The sequence below is a fragment of the Lissotriton vulgaris genome, chromosome 3_1, assembly GCF_964263255.1.
Source record: "Lissotriton vulgaris chromosome 3_1, aLisVul1.2, whole genome shotgun sequence".
NCBI lineage: Eukaryota > Metazoa > Chordata > Amphibia > Caudata > Salamandridae > Lissotriton > Lissotriton vulgaris.
In genome coordinates this window covers 1,081,332,537-1,081,358,322 of record NC_141689.1, presented here as the reverse complement: position 1 = coordinate 1,081,358,322, position 25,786 = coordinate 1,081,332,537, and the positions used below count along the sequence as shown (strand labels likewise).

At 42.8% G+C, this 25,786-nt stretch overlaps 1 protein-coding gene across 1 annotated transcript in view; it reads right to left on the bottom strand.

Annotated features, from left to right (window-relative positions):
- The window catches only part of LOC147727443 (serum albumin-like), a 217,678-nt gene that overhangs the window by 28,228 nt on the left and 163,664 nt on the right, over positions 1-25,786 (bottom strand). The window contains exons 12-14 of the mRNA XM_086961515.1: positions 16,656-16,882; positions 6,904-7,036; positions 6,176-6,260 (exon numbers count right to left, since the gene is read on the bottom strand). Of these exons, the coding sequence (XP_086817641.1) occupies positions 6,186-6,260; positions 6,904-7,036; positions 16,656-16,882 (435 nt within the window). The 3' untranslated portion in view covers positions 6,176-6,185. The remainder of the gene's footprint in view (positions 1-6,175; positions 6,261-6,903; positions 7,037-16,655; positions 16,883-25,786) is intronic.

Sequence of the window (25,786 nt, the reverse complement as noted above, 5' to 3'; positions counted from 1 at the left end):
GTTCGAGCGACCGTGTGTGTGTTACCGATTGTTTTTGGGCTAATGAATGAGTCACTGAATTTGAGCATCAACTAGTTCGAACGACCATGTGCGTGTTACCGATTGTTTTTGGGCTAATGAATGAGTCACTGAATTTGAGCATCAACTAGTTCGAGCGACAATGTGTGTGTTACCGATTGTTTTTGGGCTAATGAATGAGTCACTGAATTTGAGCATCAACTACTTCGAGCGACCATGTGTGTGTTACTATGCAATCGCCCCGATGGGCGCAGGGGTCCCTTGAGTGAGCTGTCCATCATAGTGGGTGAATGGCGGGCAGACGGTGCAAACCGCGAGTGTGTGGGCGGGGCCAAACGGGCAGGGCTACCATGCGTGGTCAACATGCTTCTTGTGTGTATAAAAGGTCAGAGAAAGATCAGTTCAGCAGATGAAGAGAAAGAAACCCCTGGTCACAAGAACAGCACGGGTATTGTGCTCGTGAAAGTCAAGGATGCAAAAGCCTCTATCCAGCATCACAGCTGATTTTCCAGGTTGATTTGTGACAACAGGTTCAACTTTTGCCCCCGGAAAAATCCGCCGCTCGCGGATTTGCGAATTCTCTGTAAATTCGCGGGAGTTCGCGGATCGCGAATTTACCGAAAATTCGCAAAATCCGCGAGCGGAACGGATTTTCCGCTCATACTTAATAAGGATACATTTGCATGCAGAACCACTGCAAATCCAGTGCCCGATTGTGAAAGTATGTCTTTTGTGATTGAGTTATCACCTACATATACTTTTTCAGGGATTCTGGTCTACCGTCCCCCGGGTCCGTGGGTCTTTTTAAAAAGGAACTACCCGTTCCTGGAGCAAATTTAGCCAGTGCTTCCCCTAATTTCACCATTTGGGTTATTTTCATCTTCATTTTGGTGATGAAATTTCCGTCACCCCGGTAGTATTAGCGGATGAACTTGCAATGTATCCATTGATGCTAAAAGTAAACGGGCCTACCCACACCAAAGGCCACTTGCTTGACCCCATTTTTTCTAATATAAACAATTTATTGATAGAAGATGCTGTCTCCATTCCGTGGTCTGACCACTTCCTACTCTCTTTTAACTGGACTCTACCAGATGTCAATCCACCTACTATTCGAACCACCAAAATTGCTCGTAGGTGGTTAAAACTTCCCCTAGACATACTGACCAATAATCTTAGAAATACCCTCCCTCCATCTGATCCTACCCCCATTGTTGCTACAGATAACCTCAATAAATGGCTCAAGCATGCATTTCATTGTGTCCTTCCTAAGAGGGAAATTCCAGAAAGGATGGGAGTAAAAAAAATATCCTTGGTACTCACAAAAACTACGTCAGTTAAAACAGACATGTAAAAGGCATGAAAGAAGTTGGAGGAAGGATTTTTCTGCGGCTAGTAAAGTAAGGTACTGTGAAGCGATTAAAATTTATAAAAATAAAATTAAAAATACTCAAGCCCTTTATTATCAGGGAATCATTTCATTGGCTAATTCTCCGTGTGAAATTTTTAAAATCGCCAATTCCCTTCTATCACTCCCTGCTCAATTGAAGTGTGATCAGATCGCCGAGTTCTTCTCAGAAAAAATACAAACTATCTATGACTCTTTTCCTCCTATTGCTGCCAAACAGATTCCTGAATTAGGTGATATAATCACCCCCAATAACTCTATTCTTCTGGAGGAATTCCATCCGATGGACCTTAACACTTTACAAAGGCTGCTCAGTGAGCTTAAATTGGGCTCTCCTCTAGATGCTGCCCCTCCCACTATCCTCCACAAAATCTCAGAGGTGGTCTCACCTGTCATACTTGATTGTATAAACACTTCACTCAAAACTGGAATTGTTCCACCACAATGGAAACATGCCAGGGTGGAAGTACTTTTAAAAAGAACGAATTTGGATCCAGACAACTGGGGAAACTATCGTACTATCTCCTTGTTGACAGGAGTTAGTAAATTAGCAGAGAAATACATCAACGTGATTTTATCAGCTTTTTTGGAAGAAAACAACCGTCTGCACCATACGCAGACTGGATTTAGACCCCAACAAGGCACTGAGACAGCTATTTTGGCTGCAGGGGAGGAAATTAGGAAGACTCTTGACAACGGAGGCTGTGCTGCTCTTATCCTATTGGACCTTAGCGTGGCCTTTGACACTGTCAATCATAAACTTATGATACAAAGACTGCGGGAGGTCGGAGTGACCAGAGTGGCATTGAAATGGTTACAGTCCTTTCTACAAAACTTCGAACGAGAATGCTCATCGAAACCTATTCCGCTGACAAGTGGGGTCCCACAGGGATCTTCCCTAAGCCCCACGTGTATATGAGTTCTCTGGCGGAAATAGTACACTGATTTGGGGTACAGATTTTCATATATGCTGACGATACGCAATTAATTATGTCTTTGAAGCAATCCAACCTTCGTGACCCTGATCCTGCCACATGCCTGGAGAAAGTTTTTAATTGGATGAGTGGTTCCCTCTTGAAATCTAACGGATCTAAGATGGAACTCCTTTTTTGGGTGAAATCAGCACCCCCAAATGTAGATCACCTCTGGCCTAGCTGGCTTGGTCCTCCCTTGCTCCAAAAAATTAAATAAAAAGTTTAGGAGTTTGGATTGATTGCAATCTCGATTTCAGAGGGCAATCACGCAAAATAGCAGGGAGTTGTTACGGCTTATTGAGAAGGTTTAGAAAGGTGTTTCCTTTGCTTCCGTTTACCGTGAGGCCACTGCTGGTGCAGGCCCTCGTTTTGTCACGGCTAGATTATGCTACTGCCATATACCTTGGAGTCCCTCAAATCACTATTAAAAAACTACAAACAGTTCAGAATTGTGCAGCCCGCATGTTGCTGAATATTCCTAAATGCACCTCGGCAAGGCCTGCCCTTGCAACTCTGCACTGGCTCGCAGTTCAAGAAAGAATTCGATTCAAGGCTCTATGTATTATCGATAAGTCGGTCAGAGTAAAAAGGTCCCCCCCTGATTTGCCCTTGGATTCATCCCTATGTTCCTAATAGAGCCCTTAGATCTGGGAATAAAGGACTGATCTCAGTTCCTAAGATTAAACATGTACGGAGCGGAGGCCGTTTTTTCACATACAATACATCCAGACTTTGGAACACTATCCCTATTCATATTTCTCTGGAACCGGATCACCTTAAGTTCAGGAAATTGCTGAAAACCTTTCTCTTCCAGTAATCTCTCTTAATTTCTGATTTGGTGCCTAGCGATGGGATGCCCCTGGGTAACCATGCGCTCTATAAATGCCCCTTCCATCCACGTCACTATACTTTACTCCACTCTAGTATACGCCATGCCCCTCTACATACTTCTACTCTATGCCACTCCACTCAATGCTATTCCATTGTAGGTCACTCAACTCTACACCACACTACAGCACTACACTCTATGATAATTCACTCAGCACCACTCCACTCTATGACACTTCACTGTAAGACATTTCATTCTATACCACTCCACTCTACGTCACTCCACTCTATGTCAATCAAGTTTATGCCACTCCACTCTGCGCCAATCCTCACAGAGCTATTCCACTCTACGCCGCTCTGCTTTACACCACTCCACTGTAGTTCATGTAGTTTAGTTAACAAGATGACAGTGTTCGAAGGTGTGCGAGTCATACTAATTTGTAAGTGGTGTGTAAATTATAAATCTAAGGCATAACTATGACCTTAGAATGTGTAAAAACTCTGTGACGCATATTCCCTTACTTGGGATTTCCACACAAGGTCCAGGCTATTATCTATCTTGTTCTGTCTAAACCCTATTACACCAATAGCCTCTACCATGGATCATCTTTAACAACTAAAAAAAAGTACAACAGATTCAGAACTCTGCTGCCACTCTACTCCTACATATAAAGCCACAGGCCCATATCTCCCCTGCCTTGCAGACCCTACATTGGCTACCCGTTGCAAGAAGATTCACATTCAAGTTGCTTTGTATCACCCACAAAGCGATATGTGGAACAGAACCACTCTGTATCTGGAATAAAATCACCAAATGCATTCAACAAAGGAACCTCCGCTCCCAATTGTCACCATGCCTCAAAATCCCACCATATAGGAAAACAACCATAGGTAGCACACACTTCTCGGTTCAAGCAACAAAACTATGGAACTCTTACCTCAAAACATAAGATCCATGGATGACTAGCTTAACTTCAGAACACTACTCAAGAGTTGGCTCTTCTCCACATAAAAGTCATACTCAAACATAAATATAAAGCATATCCATGTGTATATACGCATTTAATTGGACTATATATGTATACCTAGATAAGTGTATTCCTTTGTCTAAACTTCTATAATAATTATGTTTATAAATGTGTATCTATTCGTTAGTTCGGCTTAACAAATATACAAATTACTTATGGTTATAATATTCTATGTTTAACATGTATATAGGTAATTGCATAAATAAGTATATTTTTATCATACCTATTCATCTACAATTGCTTCACTATTGAAATACAAATATATACATATATATTATTAATTTAAAAAGAAATAAATTAAATTAAAGTACAGAAACACTTGAAAGTAAGAGTTTATTAAATACAACTTAAATCTACATATATTACCTTCCTCATACATATATACCTTTCATGTACTTATGTATCTTTATATTTATTACTTCTAATTCAGCCTCTCCAATGCACCAACTTATTTTTCCCCCTAACGCTCCCTCAATATATCCTCTACCTCCACTCACTATCTCACCCCAAACCTCATTCTACTACTCTCTCAAATGCTCTACCCTATTTCTCACCCTATACCTCTCTCAATATATCCTCTACCTCCATTCTCTGACTCATCCACATAGCCCATTCTACTAGTATGATCCCAAAAATAACCCTTTCTAGACTCTCAAACCTTCCCTCTTCTATCCCTCCACTATCTTTTTCAATCCAAATAACATACTCACATGTCTACTGCTCAAATTAATTTAATACTTCCCTTTACTAATTCCCCACTAATCCTGTTTGGATTCCAGAGTAGCTTGCTACCCGCCGAAAAGTGCTTTGACGCCTCGTCTATAAATATGCAATTGCAATTATGATAATGTTTGTGTAGTTTAAGTTTGGTTTGTATAGAAAGAATAAACAGGTTTCCCTAACTAGAACTACGTTTTAACCATTGTTTTCCCCATTGTATATATATCATCAACACGGTACACATAAGTAGAGTTAGGTATTGAAAATCTAAACATTCTTGCCTGTTTATATTTTTGTCCTTGTTATTATGGCTACAAAATTAACAAATAACTAAATTCTCGCTATATTTCTTACTCGATATTCAGGACCCACACCATGAGGGGTGGGGAGGTCAGTAAAAGGCTAAGTTGTGCTACGTTGTGAATGTCAGAAATGTCTTGATTCCACATCCTTATATTCTGTGATTTCAAACATAGGGTTTACAACAGTGTCTAGATAGATAAGATCAATTCAAATGCATATTTATTTATTAATATTCAGTATTCACCAATTTCCGTTACTCCCTTTCTAGATATGGAAATTAAATATTAGGTACAACCAGTGACAAAAGGACAAAATCAAGAACATTTGAAGTGAAAAATTCTGGAATTGGCAAGCTGGTGAGATGGCTACATTTCTTTAAAAAACAAATATTGCAAGCTTATACCACAAAAAAAGAATTAGAAAATGCCACTGATACATATTTTTAAAACAAATAACAATTGCTTATATATTTTATAGCACAATACATGTGCCTGTTACGAGAAGGGTGTAATTAGAACAAATACATAAAATAATGTGTGTTACATCTACACTATGATTCCTATTGGCCCAAAGAAAACATACTATTGGCTTTGTATTAATGTAACATAAAGACATAGGCTAAACACACAAGATCACTAATAAAATGGGGAAAAATAAGAATTAAAAAAGGGAAAGAAAAAAATGACAAAGTAAGGTATTGAAGGGTGCTGTCCCCAAACCCTTCAACTTATGTATTTTGGTGATTCGTGTTGATGATATGAGGCTAGTGACATGAGAACTAGAGCTGCTCTACGCCAGACATACACATGGGGGTTTGAGAGAAGGAGCTTTTGTAGCTATCCTTATAAAGAGACACAAACAAAATGTAACTATTATTATTTTTTTTATTCTATTACCTCAAATCGTTTACACATCAACTTGAACGTGAACTGCAGCTTGAATTCCAAGAAGCACCAAACATTTCTCTAGCAGTTTGGGACCCTGAAGAGGGAAAAAAATATATATATATATTAAAAACAGTTCAGTAAAATGATTTCTGTGTCTTCATTAACCTATTTATGTAGGAGAATTATACATTTGAAGGAATTTTTAATGAACTGTAAGGTATGAAGTTTTTTATGCATACAGAGTTGGGCTAAGTTCCTTCCGAACTTTTATATTTTTATTACTTGTTTTCCCACTTAAAGCACTTCAAAAGCGGGTCCCAAAACATTAATTGGATGGCACAAATATAACTGATGTAGTTACAATAAAAATAGAAGAATATGTAGAAATATCCTCGGAAAGTGCAGTGCCAAAACGGATGTAGCCCTTTCAACAAGTAAATGGAGAATACCTAGCACAAAAATATGGTTTCTGCTGGTTTTCCAACATTTCCTTGTGCAGGCACACCACTAGACAGACTGGCTGCAATGGCCATGTTTGTTCTGTGCAATATTGAACCATGACCATTTTTTTAAAGCAGTATAACACGGCAATGGCCGTCATATGTAGGCAATAGTGCCTTGGAGTTCCTGGAGCAGAGATGGTGGGAAACCATAGACACCAACAAGTTATTGCTGCTCATGTTTGTATACTGGTACCATAGAGTTTCTCAAGAGAACGAGGTCACATGATGTCATACCTCAACAGTAAAACATTCCGCGTGGTTATCAGCTTTGCAGCAATGCTCCCTCATAGCACCAAACTCTGAGGTGACTTTTGTCACTTGTTCTTCTGTGATGCCGGGCTTCTGTTTTACCAAGAGGATAAGGAGCCTGTTGGGACATTAAGATAACAGATCTGAAGATTATGTCATCTAATCAAAATTAAAAATTGCTTACAACATCGTTAGCTTTGTGAACGAGTTTTTCTGCTGTACATGCAGAATTTGAGAGCGTTACCACATGCGTATTTATGCCTCGGCCTTCTTTACTGTGCAGTGGTTAAATAAGTTCCAGTTTGCTTATCTGCTACTAATTGTGTGGCCATTTCCTTCTTTATTTTTATGTTGCGCAGACATTGCTAAATGGAGTTAGTTTGCTTTGCATTTATCAATAATACATTTACGAGAGACAATGATCGATATCGATGAGAGCCACATGCATTTTGCTAGGAGCTGAGTAAAATGGAGGAGACAAGGTGGAAGACAACCAAAAACAACAGTACACATTTGAAACAATTTAACCAGATAGAAAATCGTGAACAAGACAACAGGGAGCTCCATGTCAGGCAGATGAATGATAATTCCTACTGATCAAGAAGTTAAGACATGTCAGTAGCCCCTGACTCTTTTCTACATTAAAAGTGAAACTATCCAAGTAAAATTGTGTCATGTGAAATTCCTTCCTTCTTTATCCATCGCTTTGAATTGGCTTGAGGAGGATTTTGGTCTGCTTTTTCTGAAAGCTAGAGACTTAGAGCAATCTGCTGTGGGGTTTTGCATGGAACCCACAATATTTTCTTTCGAGAATGATGAATCAATGTCAAAGTGTGGGTTAGCAAACGCATGTGCCAGTACATCACTTTTCGTGACGTTCTGGTGGCGATAAGCCCTTTGCCGTATTTACAAAGCTACGTTAAGCCACTTCACATGGTTTTGCGCCGCCTTGTGAATAAGGCCCCCTTTCGCACAGCACTTAGCCTGAACAGGGAGAGAAATGGGTGTTGAGGTGCACATTCCGATGCAACCCAAATTTCTTTTTTACGCTGTCCCCTATTTACAAGGCTGGAGTAAATATGAGGCAGCTGCAAAACAAGACGAGGGAATTCCTGGTCTTAACCTGGCGAAACGAGGAGAAATGATTAATTACTGATTGTTTATGTGCAGGAAGGGACATTTTCCTGCACATGAAGAATCATTCCCACAACGCAGGCACACTTGCCCTATGGTGCAAGGGGGCCTGCCGTTCTGCTAGGCAGCTTAATTTAGCGCCAGCGCTAGGGGAAATACAGGGGTACACTGTATTCTTGTTAATAAGGCGCATCCCTGCATTTGGAAACTATCGGAGTGTGGAGTTAGCAATCATGGCTTAACACACCGCTCCAACTGTTTCCTTTTAAATATGCCCCGCAATTTGCCCAAATTTATATGATTGAAATCTCAGGCGCTTCCAGCCAATGGCAAACAACGTAACATTCTCTATTCCCACATTTCTACTGAGATAAACAGCATCTCACCGGTATGGGTGTACCTAATACACAACAGGATTGGATCAAAACAGTAAACCCCAGGTCTAATAGAGCAGCCTCCCAAATTGGAAAATGAGAGGAAATTGGGTTTCTTTATCCAGTTAGGATTTTTGCAAGGACCTTTTAGATAGGAAAATGTAATACGATCCATACAGGCCACACCAGTATTGATTTTCTGGGTGTCTAGTGTTTAGAAAAGCCCACAATGGTAGGATTTCAATGGTTAAACCCTTGGGTCAATAGATGCTGCTATTGTAGCTCGAGGCCTAGCCATAGTAGAGTATCCCTTTTAAAGGACGGTTTCCCTCATCCATCATAGGTGGCAGTCTTTATCATTGGGAACGTCCTCATACCTTGATGCCTAGTCACGGTATGGGATGCAACCCCCTCTTTGAGAGGTAGGCCTCAGGTATGTTAGTTGAAAAAATTGATTGACTGATTGACTGATTGATTGATTGATTGATTGATTGATTAAGAGAAATATTAAATACCCAAATGATGAGCTGGGTTGGGGTGGGCAGCAGGGGAAAGTGATAATTGAAAAGAACTACAGAGTCCGAAAGTACCTTTATCATTGCTTCCCTGGGACAGGATTAAAAACAGGGCACTGTGGGTAGTGATTAAACCTGCCTTTAGTGTCAAACAGAGGTCGACATGTTTCAGCCTATAACCCTCTGCAGAGGTTTTTCGGTTTTCTTCAGGACCTAAATTCAGTGCTGCTGCTTAAAAATGCTCAAATAAAAAAAAAAAAAACCGAATAAAAATTATGTCATACACAAAACTGTCCAGTGATCCTAAGAGACTCATAAAGGAGGTTCCTCCTCCTTGGCATGGTGTGGCGAGTGGCCGGTTGTAGCTCTGGTACCAGGACAGAGAGCACCCTGAGCCCCATGCCAGTGTAAGTTTAGGCACGGCTCTCAAATTAGTGGATTACCGCCAGTGAGTCCTCCACCTTGTGAACACAGGACGGTTTTGTATATGTTATAATTGAATTTGTTTTTTGACTTGAGCACTTTGAGCAACAGCACTGAATTTAGGTCCTAAAGAATGCTGCAACACCTTTGTGAATGGTTATAGGCTGAACCATGTCAGGTTTGGTTGACTTCCCTGAGCGCTGGCCAACTCTAGAACCAAATCCTGCAGCTGACATCAGAAAAATGATTGTAAATCAAAGGAAAAATCTTCACATTTCCATATTGCACATTGTGGCTTTTCCTATTGCAGATGATAGGCACCTTTCTGTCAAGAGAAGTGTGGCATTGTAGAGTAGTAGAACTTTTGTCAATCCCCTAGGAATCCAGAACTTTGCCTCACGAAAATTTGAGGATATCTGCTAGAAATAACAAAAGGTAGTGGTCTTTGAAAAATACACTTCTATGGACTCCCCATGAGATGTAAGTTTTCAGATATATCTGGGTTTGGTTTTTTTCTGGGGTGCCAGCAGAGTACAGGCCCAATTAACATCTATCTCAATCCCAAGAAACAATGTTAATCAAAAATCAAAATATTCTAGCTACTTAATCTCCTGAATATTGGAATTCAAAGGGAACTATCTTGGTCTTTCCACACAAGTGTTGTACTATTTTTGTCAGGAAAAGTATTGGAATGCTGAGTGGTAAATATTTGTCGAGCACTAGAGATTCTGGAACATCAACTCACGGAAATGTGAGGAAAGTCCATGATTTTAGCTAAAGTTTGACGCTTGCACAGTATTCTGGGTAAAACGAACACTGAGATCTCTGTAAGCCAAACCACCAAGGTTCCTGTTTTTTTAAAACTTGGTAGGTTATATTGGGTACCAGCCAGCCTAGGCCCAAATACAGAAGTTACCAAGCTCCTAAAAGTCTGTGTCATTCAAATAAAAATCTGCATATTTTCACTTTCCATTTTGGAGCCTTTCTTGTCACTGAATAGGCCCACCCACACAAATGGGGCACAGTGTTTATCAGAAGAATAGGATCACTCCATGGTAGTGCTTTTGACAATTCCTTCAGATTCTGGATTTTTTTTCCACACAGAAATGTGAGTAAGATCTTTGATTTTGCTCATAGTTTGACATTTTCAGAGGATCCTAGGTAGGCAAAAGAGTGTTATCCATTAAAATCACTTTACCCGGCACTCTCCCTATAGTCTAGTTTTCACAAATGCCTGGGGTTGGAAGGTTTCCCAGTGGAATGGCTGACCCTAAGCACAAATACTACACTATCATAATTCCCAGAATGATTGAAATTGATTGAGGAAAAATCTTGAACTTTTTTCTGTCATAGAAATATTGAACTCCACTTGGAGAAAAAAGTATTCTACTCTGTATTCATCTTAAAGCTGGGGAGAGTTCAGCCTTCGCTCAAGAAACTTTTTGTGGATTCTATGTTTAGAAGAGAAAACACACTTTCTTGTGCATCACCTATTTTACCATTATTCATAACATTCAAATTGACCCATTTTGCATATCTTTTCAGGTCCTTTGGATGAAATCACAAATCTTGGATAAAAATGTACTCTCCAAAATGTGGGAAATGAGGATGCCCGGAGCCCTTGCCCAATAAGGCCTCAATATGCATCAGCTTAAGCTTGGTATCTGTCTTAGTGAAGCATTCTATTTTCGGACCTGGAAACTTTTCTACAAGTCAGATCTCAGTCAGCGGTGCAAACCAGCAAGTTCAGGCTGACTGATGATTTTAGGTTGACAGCTGTGGCTTCAACAGCAATCCTGGTTTCTCAAAAGTTTCAAGGCTGAAAGTCAACAAAAACTTTCCAAATTCCACTTCTTGCGGTTTTCTGGATAAGAGGAGTGCATTCTAATACCAGCCAAGGTTCCAGGACCTGGGGGTCATGACTTGAGAGTTAGGTTCCAGCAGAGGCCAGGAGCAGGATGAAGGACAGAGGCAGTTCAAACTTCTCAGTTGGACAGTAGCAGGGGGAGATGCATTTAGAAGCGTGTTGTGTCTCTGTAGCTCAAACAGGAGGTCGCCAACTGACCCTTGGAGTAACTTATGGGGTCCTGAGTTCAAGGCAAGCATGTCTCAGACAGCAGTGCCGTCCTTCTGATTTTGACAGTGCTAAGAGTGTTCATAGGAGAGGTCTGCTGGGTTCACTTGTATGCCCAGCACCAGCCAGTGGGTAGAGGACAATCCGTTGTCCACTGCTAAACCAGTTCTGGTCACTTCCTACCCTCCCAATGGGTTTAGTGCCAGTCTGACTAGTGAGACAAAAGTAGACAGGCCTAGGTATGGGCTTCATTGGTCAATGACAAAGTAAGTATCCTTTGAAACCCAGGAAGGGACTAGGCACAGTCCGAGACCATCCTGTCAAGAGAGGAGCCTCCCTCCCTATATCCATTGTTCTCTACCTGCTGTCTGGGAGCAATACACAGTTCACCACAGGTGGAGTCATAAGGTGTCAGGTGACAGCTGAATGCTGTCAGGAAAGCTTTTTGGTTTTATGTAGGAAAATTAAAAAAATGTAAAAGTGTAAGTTGAAATAGTAATATAAAATCCGACTTGACCATTAACTTGGATTTTAAATTGCTATTGAATTGCTCTTAAGGCTGGTCCTCTAGGGGGTCAGTCAGGACTCTACTTCGGACATCAGCGTGCTGCGGACTTCACGCGGTAACGCTAGACAGGCAGCGCTTCTGCACATTTTAAAAGTGCCTGTTTTTCCTATCTTGGTTTATATTATTTTCATTTTATCCCTGATTTTAATAGGGTTTCCTGGCCCCCACCTGCACCATAATTGTTTCAATCACCGCTGCTTAGCGGGTCCGGGTCTGTGGGCTCCTAGCCTGTTGCTTGCTTTTTGGACGCCATCTTGGGTATGGACGCGCCGTTCTAGAGGCGCCGGACCGAGCGCTCTAGTCTTGCGGCCCTCCTCCGGCCGCCCCTCTCAAACCTTCCCTCTAACGCGCAGCGGTGACGCACAACGGGCGCGCCTTCACTGCGCCTGAGTCGTGCCAGAGTCCTGCCCGTCTGCGCCCGTCAGCGCTTAGGAAGTGCTAAGGCAGGGCTCTATAGTTCTCCTCGTTTAGCGACCTTTGCCCTCTTTCTTGTAAGTATGTACTCCAGAGCTAAGCTGCTCTGTCTACGCCCGATTCTGTCCCCCTGCTCTGATGCTTCTCTACATCCTTTGTGTGGCCCTTTTTGCTGCCAATGGTGTGCTTTTTCTCTCCCTTCTCCTGCCCCAATTTCTACACACTGCTTAGCCTCTTCAAGAGCGTCTAACAACATTAGCTCTTCCCAGGTGCCAGACTCCACTATCTTTAAGGTTTGCCATCTTAACGTTAGATCTTTGGTGAAGCATCATCTAGATATCCATGACCTATTAATAGAGGAGACTCCTGACATTTTTTACATGACAGAAACATGGCTCCACGATGATGCCTTGGCGGCGATTAATCTGGCACTCCCTCCTGAGTATACTATTTACACCCTCAATCGTAACTCTAGAGGTGGTGGCATTGCGGCGGCTGTTAAATCCTGTTATCCATGTATCTGAAAGGCCATTGATATTGCTTGCTGCGAAAGCGCCCATTTTTCTGTCTCTGTTAACCACCATTTTACTTTTTCTGGCCTACTTATTTACCGGCCCCCCGGGCCCGGATGCTGCCTTCAGGGCCGCTCTTCCTGATGTTGTTGGTTCTCTGGCCCTAAAAGCTGCTAATTTTAGCATTATCGGTGATCTTAATCTCCACTTTGACTCCCCATGCCCTTCGGCGGCCAGCATCACTCTTGTCGATCTGGAGGCTCTTCAGCTATTCCAACTAGTCGAACATCACACACATGTTGGTGGTCATATTCTTGACCCCTTTTTTACTAACCTTGCAATGGTTAAGGTACTGTCTCCGAGGCCTATGGCCTGGACGGAACACCATTTAATTGAAATTCACCTCACGCTGAATGATCTACCTCTCATAGCCCCTACTCCTACTATTCTCAGACGCCCTTGGAAAAAATTGAAATTGAATGATTTCCATCAGCTTCTTGGTGCTTTTCCCTTGGGCCCTTTTACTGATGTGGAGTCTGGCTATGATCTTTATTTTAACTGGCTGACTAAAGCCTTGGATAGGCTGATCCCTATCGCTGAGAGCAAACAGCGGCGTACCGATTCCAGCCCCTGGTATGATGATTCGCTTCGGCTCTTAAAAAAATCTTGCAAACAAGCTGAAAGAGCCTGGCGTAAATCATACCAACCTGAAAGAAAAATTCAGTACCTCGCTGCTATTAAGAAGTACCATAGAGCAATCTGCAGGGCTCGGGCTGCCAATTTCTCTCGTGAATTTAGTGCCAGCACCAACCCAACCAAACTCATTTTTAAGGTGCTTAAGGATCTTACTACTAGCAGAGCATCAGCTGCTGAGATTTGCTCCTCCTCCCATTGTGAGGATTTAGCTGCTTTTTTTATCGGTAAGGTGGAGGGTATCTACTGTGCTTTTTCCAGCTCCACAGGGTCTTTGCAGAAATTGATACCTGCATCAAAAACTGCTCTATCTTTATCTTACCTCCCAGAGCTTTCTATGGAGGATTTTAATAAACTTGTAGCAAAAGTTAAATCAGGTTCTCCTAAGGATCCGCTACGACCTGTTCAATTTAGAGAATCTGCTTCCCTCTGTCTCCCCCCCTCTATGTGAGCTCATTAATTTGTCCTTATCTTCTGGCTCTGTCCCTGGCACTTGGAAACAAGCCCAGGTGATTCCTATTCTAAAAAAACCTGCTCTGGACCCACAAAAATTGGAGAATTACCGTCCCATTTCCCTCCTCCCGTGGGCAGCTAAATTGACCGAGGCCCATGTTAACACCATCTTAGCCAACCATCTCCATTCTGCAAATATCTTAGATCCATCGCATAACGGTTTTCGGCCCGGTCATAGTACTGAGACTGCGCTTCTCTCTATGGCTGAACATCTTCGCATGTTGGTTGATTCTGATTAAACTGCGGCACTGGTTCTTCTTGATCTCAGTGCCGCGTTCGACACTGTCTCCCACAATATCCTACTTCAGCGTTTGGCTGAGGCGGGTGTCGACAATTTGGCACTTGAGTGGTTTCGATCATTTCTATCTGGTCGCATCTTCAAGGTTGCCACTCCACCTTTTGAATCTAAACCTTATGCGATTTCCCAGGGAGTCCCGCAGGGATCGGCTCTTAGCTCCACTTTGTTCAACCTCTATGTGCAGCCGCTGGCTGCTGTCGCCAAACGTGGGAACCTGACTATGGTGTCCTACGCCGACGACACGCAGCTGGCGGTTGCAATAAGTGGGGCTTCCGATCTTGAGGCTGCTAAGTTCCGTGAGGGGCTTATTTCTGTGGCGCGCTGGATGACTGACAATTTCCTTCAATTGAACGCCAAGAAAACCGAGGTGCTCATTGTTGGGAAACAGACTCATCTATGGGGCGACAATTGGTGGCCATCTGAGCTCGGTCCTACTCCTATCTCTGTCACTGAGGTTAAAAACTTAGGGGTTTGGTTCGATTCCAAACTCAGCTTCTCCACTCACACCAAAAAGGTTGCTGCCACTTGTTTCGGGACTCTGCGTCAGCTTAGATCCACTTTTAAATTCTTTGATGCACCTACTAGACAGCTCATCGTTCAAGCAATGATTCTGTCTAAGTTAGACTACGCCAGTTCTCTTCTTCTGAGAGCTAATCAGGCTGAACTCTCTTGACTCCAACGCGTCCAGAACGCTGCCGCCAGGGCTCTGGTTGGCTTACCCAGATTTTGCTCAGCCAAAAAAAACATTCACAAGCTCCACTGGCTCCCTGTTGTCCAGAGAATTAAGTTTAAGTCCCTTTGTTTGTCATTTAAAATCCTTAAACACTCTTCCCCTCAGATTTTGGAGCACCTCATCTCCTCATATGTTCCAGCACGGTCTCTGAGGTCCTCTGGTCTCCACTTGGCCATAGTGCCGCGCTTCAAGAGGTCTAGGGTCGGCGGCCGCTCCTTTAGAGTGCTCGCTGCCAAGCTATGGAACTCCTTTCCTGTTCATATTTGTGCCATTGACGGACTTCTGTCGTTCAGGAAGGCTGTAAAAACTTTCCTTTTTCCCCTAGACCCCTAGTGCTGTTGTGTTTTGTGTTCCTGTTATCGCTTTTGTCCGGGTTTTCTGTTCTGTTAGCGCCAGGACGCCCCTTTGCTGGGGCATCTGTGCGCTCTACAAATCCGGCTAACATAACATAACATAACATAACAAGTGAGTCCAGGATCAATTTTTGAAGCCGTTCCCCAAATTATTTTTGCACTTACTGAATGTAATAGTGAAAACAAGTGTTAACCTGTGGGAGCGCCACCCTTGCAACACCGAAAAACGACGTTTGAGGTTTTTCACTGTCAGGATATGTAAATCCTGAAATATAAATGTCCAACTTTTTTAATACAATGCTCTCTGCCATATGGCTATTCAGAGAGTACCTTCGGTAACTTGTAAGTATTAAAAATGAAGGTTTCGGTGCGGCAAAAGGTCTGTTGTGCCACGTTAAAATGGCAGTTTAGAACTGCACAACCAGGCTGCAGGAGCAGGCCTGGAGACATATTTTATGTGTTACTTTAGTGGGTGACCCAATGAGTGCTGCGGTCCCCTAGCAGCACTTAAGTTACAGGCCCAGGGTACTTGTGGTACCATTTAGTAGCTACTTGCAACTAAATTAAAGGTACCCGTTAGAATTATGCCAATTCTAGCAGGTGTAGAGAGGAGAGCATAAGCACTTTACCAAGCAGTGGCCCACGCAGGTAAGAGGGGTGGGACTGGGGGATGGGAGGCGAAGGGGAATTTCGACGGACAATGGCGAGGGATAATTCAATAAATTATTTATTTTCCCTCGTCATCGTCCGTAGAAATTGTCCCACCCGGCCCCACCGCTCTTACCTGCACAGGCCACGGCTGACTTCCACTGGTTAGCAGGGTAAAGTATGAGTCCAAATGTCAGTAAAAACGGGTTTAGCAAAAGAAAGCAAGAATCTGGGGTAATAACACGCAAAAGATGGTTATTTCAAAAATGATCTGTGTCAGGTTCACAATGGAATCTTGCGACCATGAAAAGTGTACTATTTTGTAAATGTTCTTTTTAGCAGCAAGCTTTTTTTAATTTAGGAGTGCAATAAATATTCGGTTTTACTGGGGAAAGGTTGTCAAATTGGTGCATTGCAGTTTGCCACATTGGCTCACATCCCTGAGGAAGGCACCCAGGTCACGCAAGATGGAAGATATCACTTACGCTTTGTGTTTATAGATCAGAGCCTCTGATGAAGAAGTGTTACACAAGGCATCGGTGAAGTCGAAAGAGTCGACTGAAAGTTTTGGAGGCACGTAGGTCTCATCTGGTCCCAGCGAAGTAAAGCATGACCTCTGGTGGCCATAGGAGTCACTGCAGCAGTGAGCAACCTTTTCATTCGAAAAATTGGCCGGCAGCTTTTCACACATCTCTTCAATAACCAGAGCCAGCTGCAGAAAACAAAACAAGTATTGGAAATGCTATCGGTCTCACATTTGTTTGAGTTAGAGAGTTTGGCATTGTAAATGGTAATTTACTTTACCTATGTGTTATGGAGTTCATGTTTGTGCTGTGAAGTGGAAGTGTGTGGGTTGGATTGGAATAATTATTTGTGGAATTGTGTGACATGGAATTGCGTGTTTGGAGTGGATTTGTGTAGTGGAATAATGTGGCATGTTGTGATGTGGAATGATGTGGTTAGTAATGATGTGGCATTAAATGTATTGGAATTATGTGGAGTTGGATTGTGTGTTATGTAGTGTAATTATGTGGAATGGCATTTTGTGTTGTTGAATGGTATGTTGTGGAGTTTAATTATGTGGTGTGCTGTTGAATTTTGTGTCATAATTTGGAATTGTGTGTTGTAGATTGGATGTATGTGATGTGTTGTGTAATTGTGTTGTTGAGTTGAATTAAGTGGGTTTGTATTGAATTATGTGGTGTGGATAGGGCATGTGTGGTGTTATAATGTGTGCCATGGAACTGTGTGGAAAGCTTTGCCTTTTTGATGATAAAAACACAAAAGGCAGGATCTAAGCTCCAGATGTGTGTTTGTAAAAATATGAAAATTTGCAATTAGTGCGTTTTTTAGGGATGTATAAAGGATCTGCAGGTAATTACACACAATACATGTAGTCCAAATTTACTGCAAAAAGGGCAATGGCAAAATCCTCCATATTGAAAATGTGGCTTTGGAAATTAGCCTAATTTATTATTTACAATGCTGATGAGGCTCCTAAGTGCATTTATTATTAGATACAACACACCCAGAACAGAGCACCAGACCTGGCGAGACTCCCCCTCCCCCCCCCCCCTCCTTGGATTTTGAAATATAAAGATTATTTGTGTGTCCCTTAGGTACCTTAATGTCCAAAGTACCAATACTCTTCACTGATTAGCAACTGTACACGGATGTGCTGTAAAGTTGCCACAAGACGGCATTTTAGTAGACAAATACATTAAAAAAGGCAACAATAACACCCTTAAAGTGTGTGTGCACGCATGTATAAAAGGGAATAAGATAACACGTTTTCTGATAGTTGGGATTACAATCAATGCGGACTACAAACAGTAAAACAAAGAAGAAAGGTCTCAATAGTGTGGAATGGAACTCCTTGAGTAAAGGTGGAAAGTATTGGTACAAGGCTAAGTTAAAGTGCTATGAAGTACATTCACATACACTAGTAAGTGCTACCTAAACTCGTTCTCAAAACGTCCCTGTGTCGTTTGGTCCATTGCATTCTCTTCGCCTTCTATTCTTGCTCTGGAATCACAAGCAGCATTAATAATAAGACATAATAAGGCATTTGTTTGTTCTGTTAGCAAATCTTACATCCACTCTTGACAGTGCACCTTAAACCTGAAGTAGCATGTCTGCGGTGTGTTGCTTGTTTGTGAAGAAGTCTGTGTGAATTATTGGAGACTGATAATTTAGAGTGCTTTTGAGGTCCCACTGCAGTGTTTTGCATTCTAGTGATTGATGTGTGTGCCCTGTTCTGTTTTCCATCACGTGCTGTTGGCCTGGCCTTGGCAGCACCTCAACAAGAGATTGTCATATCCATGCTACGGCAAGCATTCCCATTCACACTGATGCAGACTAAACACACAATGGTTTCAAAATTAGGCAGATGTATGCATTAAGGTTTAAGGATGGCAGACCAATGTGAACTCCAGGCGACTACGTAACAATTTTTAAAACATCTCTGTACATGCCGAAATATGCCGTAGCTCCCCCTGCTGAAAATGTTTAATGTAAGCTTGCTTATCTCAGAGACCTTTCTAGCCAATGTGGCTGCACTGTTTCCACCACGTTAATACTTACGAGTTCTATTCCAATGTCTCACCTGTCCCTCGAGATTCCTTCGGAGTGGACAAGGTAAGTAAGAAATATTGGTTTGTGCAGCTCCCCTTGCTGCAAACTCTCGCCAGGGGCTATGCCTTTGTATGTAGGTGCAGTAATAGTGCCTAAACTGCAGTGGCGGCTGGTGACATTTGAAAGTGGTGGGGCGGAAACTGATAATCACACTGCACCGTAGCGAGCGAGCGTAGCGAGCGAGCCCGAACCCCCTAAGGAGGGTTCGGGGGGATTTCCCCCCGAGAAAATTTTGAAAAAATAGTGGGAAAATGGTGCATTTTCAAGCAAATTTGAGAAAGCAGGAAGGTTAATACAAGTGTCCTGATATTTGTAGTAATACTCTGCCTGAATACATACAGCTAGTGCCTGGTGCAGTATATACCAATGGATGGCATTGCTACAGGATTGGTTTATGGTATAAGTGAAAGGACGAGGAGCTGAAGCGCATTTTATCTAATGTATCAGAGAAGGCTGATGAGTTGGGAAGGTCTACATCACTACATGGCTTGTGTAGCACCAGACAAACAGCTCCTATAATGATGTGGGAGAATACTATTACCTGCTTACCACTGACATGAGCTAAAGCTTGACAGATGCTCAAATGGATTGTATCATAGGAAGACTAGAGATTGTGTGTGTCTGAAGACCTCCAACTCGTTCAAGTATCTCCAGAGTTTCTCCAAGACCTTCCTGGTATTTATTTGGGTGACAGGCAGCAACTTCTGTATATTGACCCTTTACCTCTGGCAAATGCAGCAAGCTACAGCTCATGCAATACTGATGCTCAGCAGACATGTTAACATTTCATTATTCAGAATGTGGACAGTGCACGAGAGATTGCTCATGTTCTTCCAGCTTAACACCCACCCTTCCATCCATCTACTGAATCACCCATGCACACAAGAGCCATTCATTCATACAAGCACGCAGCTGTCCATCCACATATGTGTGCATTGCCCCACTGGGCTACGGTGGCACTATCTCAACGTGGTACTCCACGCCCCTCCTCTTGTACTAATGAGAGAATTAGGGAAAAACATGAGCACACTATTCGAGGATCCATCACCAACCCAGTCACACAGCAACGTTTAGTACCTATACTCATGCTTTCCGACGACCCCTTGTGCCGGAATGAATAGCTTAATAATCGAGGCGCTCAGAAATCTTAAGTTGTTGTTGTCTCAGTAGGTCATTTAGTCGTGGATGTCTGATTTACATTTTGGCTCTTGTGGGTGGGTGTCACTACAAGTACCAGAATGCAACGTGACTCACGACCGCAAAACCGCATGCGCTGCTATGACGTGCCACAGGGCACCTTGCGATCACCGGAAGACCCAGGCACACAGCGGAAAGCAGTGCAGGGCTGCCTTACCTGAAGTGCAGCCTCCTGGTGCCGGGCTCCAGGTGCTCGCTGTGCAGGAGAAGAGCCATGCACTGCAAGAGGAAACACACAGCTGCTGACACCCTTCCAAACACTGCCCAGCCGAGGTTACCACAAACTGGAGGGGAAAGGCACAATCCACCCCGAAAACACGCCGGCAGCGGCAATACAGGGGCCAGGACGCATCTGCTCCCAGTTCCTGGTCCGTAATGTAACTGTTCATGCTCTGGCAGCTAGGAAGTGAGGTATAGAGTACACACAAACTGTGCAGCAGGCCCCGCCCCGCGCTGTGATGTCACCGCAGCTAACATTGTCAAGAGTGTGCGAGAGAGGAGGGGCCGGGGCTGCCCAGTTCTCTCTATTTCTGCCCAGAAGGACCTCGGTCTGTCCCCGTCTGAAGGGACGAGCCAGTCAGACGTCCATGAGCAGTGCCACCCTGTGCAGTCAGAAAGTGTGATGTGCACTACGGAACTGCTTTCTCAACTGTGGCGTGTGAGAGTCCTGCTGCCGTCACACCGCTGCTCTTTCACCACCCATGAATCCACATTCCTCACTGCTACCTTTTCATTATGTCATTGCATGGCCCTTCCCCGGGAATGACAATGCAACTTATGCTTGGGAGGCAGCGAGGTCCTGCAGCTGACCTGGGTGAGACCAGGCCTCGCAGGTGGCATTCAGTGCCAAAACATTTTCAAGCAATTACATCTGTCGTGTTAAATATACCTCTCATCCAACATCCCTAATGATTTCAACATGAGATGTAAACAAGTGCCCAATGTCGGTGGATTTATTACTTTTTGTGTGTTCAAATGAAGGCACGCAGGTTCGAAGGGGGGCCACATCCTTACGTGACACTAGAAGGTGCATTGCCTCATCTTGACATAAGGCTCTAGAACTCTCTATGCATGTGCCAAGCAGGTGCTTCTCTCATCACCTGTGATTTAGGAAATATTAAAACATTGGCTTTTCTCTGGCCCAATCCATTAATGATGCATGATGTTTAGTGTCCATGCTCTGATTTGTGCCAAGGCTCTCTTATTGGTTGAGACAGGTGCTTAACAAGACCCATGTAGCGTAACGTAGCACAAGTTCAAGCATCCAAGAAATTAGAGCATGATGCTAGGGTCTGGTGTGTGAGTTCTCAGGCTATTCTGTGCAGGAGGAAAAAAAGATAAGTGGGGCTAAAAAATATGTGTTTTCCCATTTTAGCTCCTATAGGAAATGTTGCCCATCACTACAACTCGAACCACTGAAAGGAATTATGGCAAACTTGGCATAAATGAAGATATTTATTAAAAATTGGTATTTTTGTGGTTGGGTGTAAATCTGTGCAATAGTGTTGAGATACTAGGGTTTAAAAAGGTGCAGAGTAGGCTCTAAAGGATAAACACTAGTATATCTAGACAGTTGCTTGACAAATATGCATGAAATTTACCAGACACTTAGCTTACTAAGCCTACTCTTGGCTTTTCAAAGGCATGGAGCTCCATCAAGGGGGTGCTCAGTTAAGAAGGGGGGGTATAGAAAGTGTTAATTTGTTAATAATTTGGCACTAGGAGATACATCTGCACAAAATATGGAGAAAATGTAGAAGAATGAGTCTTCTTTTAGTATGTCAAGTATTGTGCCAATCTAATGGGGTTGAGGGATTAGGGGGCGGGGGTCAAAATTAAAAGGGGGCAATAAGATTTTCATTTGCTAGTAATAACTTTGGCTCTGTTTGCTCAATGTCTGGGAAATGCAGCAAACAGTGAGCAGGTTACACTCAAATGCAGGTATTTCAGGTTTTGTGTAGCTCCAATATAGGGGAGTTGGGAAAATTAATAGGAAGAGTAAAATAACATTTGAATTGGTTGTCACGCTGGCACTGTTTGTCAGACCTGCATGAAATGAGGTAGATGCTTAGCATATTCAGCTTACACTTGGTGTTTTCAGTTTCAAAGGTCTGTTGAGGCAGGCACATTTAATTGAGCAGTCAATGAAGTGTTCATTTGCAAAACATTTGGCACAGTTTGATAAATCCACACAAAATATGGCAGACATTTAGCAGGTTTCACTTTTTTTTGGTATTTCACGTTTAAAGCAGATCCATCAGAGGACAACAACAATAAATGGGGTTTAAAAAAAAGTTACCATTATTAATTTAGGTATCAATTAATGAATCTGCATGAAATTTTGCAGTTACCAGATTAAACATATTGCAAGAATATCAAGTTTCATGCAGATGTGTAGTGTGGGATGTTTACCCATGGAGTTTGGGGACTTGGCCTATCCAAGGCCATATTCTGCGACTGTAGCTTGCTTGCGAATGTCAGGGATTTTTCGGTTTCATATTCTCTGAAACTTTCAGTAAAACACAGATACACACACCATGACTCTGAGAAATGAAACCTCTAGTGGTTTATGATGCCCCTCAACAATGGTGGTAAATAGCATAGTATACTCTGCATGTCTGGACAGTGGCGGCTGGTGACTTTTGAAAAAGGTGTGGCGTAAAAGTTGTGCGTGAGTTATATGCGACAAGAGAGACTGACGGCCAAAAGAGGGGTTCAGGGAATTACCCCATGAGAACATTTTGAAAAAAAGAGTGGCCAAATGGTGCATTTCAATCAAATTTGAGAAAGCAAGTTGGTTAATAAATCAATAAAAAGATTTCATATGATAATGACATAGGTAGCTGCTTATTACCCAGTATATCCACAGAACTTCATAACAGACTTTGCGATAATACCTCTGAATATGCTAGTGAAGTATCTTACATCTGATGCTGTGATGGCAGCAGTGCTTCGTTATAGGAACAAGACTTACTAAGTGTCATTGGTGGTTGGTGAAGTCTGAGAGTGGTGAGCTGAGAGGGGGCACAACATTTTTATGGAAGTCTGTGGCGATTTACTGTGCATTTTGTTATGGGGTTATATTAGTTCTCGGGCTGATTGACAGAACGGAGTTACACATGTAGGGGCCAGGCAAAGTTATTTTCATTTTAACAGTCGAGTGCATTGTTTACAATATATATTTTGTGAATGGGGAGATCAACGCTGGCTCATTAATAGGCCTAGCAAAAAAGTGCCACATGCAGGCAAGTCTGCACCTGCAGCGTTTAAAGAGGAGACTCCCTTCGCCTTTCCATAAATAAAGTCAAAATCAGTGGGAGTCTGAGACTTTTGACACAACAGCACGCTACCATCGCTCTCAAGATAAGGGGCTGCACTTACCCCAATTATAGAGCATATGTAATTGTAAAGCGACAATAAAGACAAAAGAGAGTTGATAAGGCCCCATAGCCACAGAAGCTTGAAAACACTGGGGTTTACAGTACCCTTTGATTTATGGCAAGGCAATATTCCCTGCTCTTCACAAGGGCGAACAAAGAGCACTTTTTTACTGTTCCCTCATTGAAAAAATGTAAAGAAATTCAGTCACACTTCATCCAAGGAAAAGGCCAGACATTCATATTAATCTAAAATGTTCGCAATAATATTTACATGATAAAGATTTGTGATTCCATTTCTTTCTTGTCGTTTGTATATGCTGTTGAATATATATATATATATATATATATATATATATATATATATATATATATATATATATATATATATATATATATATATATATATATATATATATATAGAACCCCACATGGGTAGTTACTAATGGAGAACACGTTTTGCAAAGAAGGGCCTTCACTTTCATCACCAACAATGAGGTAATTGTGCTGTCAATTATATCACCAAAAGCCCCTCACTCAAAACATCTCTGCTGTGGGCCTCTGCCCATGTACAGTGCTATGATAATGCAGAAGCCCTGCTAATGAGGTACAGCGGACAAAAAGAAGTGTCAGAGATTGTGCTAGGCTGTAGAAGCCATGACGTAGCACATAGTGATGTTTGTTTTCTGTAATAATGATTTCATGCGCAAAAAGCATATTCCTACTAATCTCTCTTGCTGTTTGTTTAGAAAATACATTTAATCACCAAGATTCATAAGTTATGACAACCTACTCATTTTTCATTTACCAAACAAGAAATACTGTTATGGATAAAAACAAGAGATATATTTCTGAGCCAATACCCTCCCGCTTCAGGGAGCAGTGATTCGGTTGTGGGAAGGAAGGCTGTGGAAACAAGATTTTCAAAGTGAGGCTTCAAAGGCCTTGGCGAGCGAGATGTGGGCTGTTGGGGAACCTTTATTAGGCTGAGGTCGGCCATAACCCCACAATTCCTTTGAAACGAGTGGGTGTGTCACTTACAACATACCCTTTGCCTGGAAGAACGACCGTCTGCAATGCATGTGTAGTTATTATACCCGATATGAGAAAAATAGTCATAAAACAGCTATTTTACATTTTTGTGGAATTTACAAACAAAACGGTACTAAAGACGGCTGGAAGTCTGTTTCGTGAACCCCTTCCCTAAGGAGCTAAATGATGTGATCGAGTCCTAGGGCTATGGAAGTCAAGATGATGACGACACAGGAAGTGTCTGTGATTGGGTGATCTGATCTCCTTCAAGCTTTGCTTTTCAGTTCACAGTGCTATCGAGTGAAATCGACACATCCACCGAATGCAGTTAGGCGTCTTACATCAAATGACAGCTTTATCACAAATGTCATCAGCTTTCAGTGCTTCGGTTTCTGTGCACTTTAAATGTGAAATTCTTAGTTCTGCAAGACTAAATAAACAGCAGCTCTAGCCTACAGCTACATATTCGCACACTGGCGACGGCGGCATTGGCATACCATTAAAACACTCACAGTCACTTAAACACAGAAAATAAAAAAAACGGAGTTTACCTTTTGTTTTCCTCTGTGTGGCCCACCGCTTCTGTGACTTGGCAGTGGAACATGCTAGTAATTTCGGCCCGCCTGGGCCATGTCCAGTGGCAAGGGGAATCACGAGGTCATGAAAGGAGGGGTCTTGCTTGCAGCGCTCTCTCATTGAGCACAGCCAGTGAGTCAGCCACCCACCCACGCTCGGCAGCACCACTATCCTCGTGCGCGGTAACTTTACTCAGCCAATCCTGGCGCAGCATAACCTCGCCACTGCGCCAGGATTGACTATAGAGCAGGGCTAAAACTGCCCATACTGAGACCCGGCTCCCCCGGGTCTCTGCCTGTGTGACGGCTTGGGGAGGAGGAGGAGGGAAGGGGCTATTGCGTGTGTGCGCATGCGTGGGCAAGTCATAAAAATGACTTGTCCTGAATGCGCACACTGCTGCTGCCCTCCCTGCCACACTGCTCCTGCCAGCCTGCCACAGGCCCGCCCCCACTCCTTCCGCGATGCGATCGTGATGACGTGACTCCGGCCTCAATTATGACTGTCGGCAATTTTTGTGCGCTCTGCCCTGTGCTCATAATTTTACTTTTTGCGCAGTCAGTGCAGTGTAATTGACAGCAGTGACGGACATCAATGTGGCTAGTGGGGCAACGCCCCAACGCCCCCAATGGACGAACCGCCACTGCTAAACTGTAGTCTCTAGGAGCATTGCCCCAGTATACTCTTTAGGACTGGTGCAAATGGGGTTCTGGTGAGATTTTTGAAGCTAAGCAAGGATCAGCAACACTCTTTCCTTCTTTAAATTTAGCGCTAGAGCAGCAGAAGTGGACGATTTCACCGCT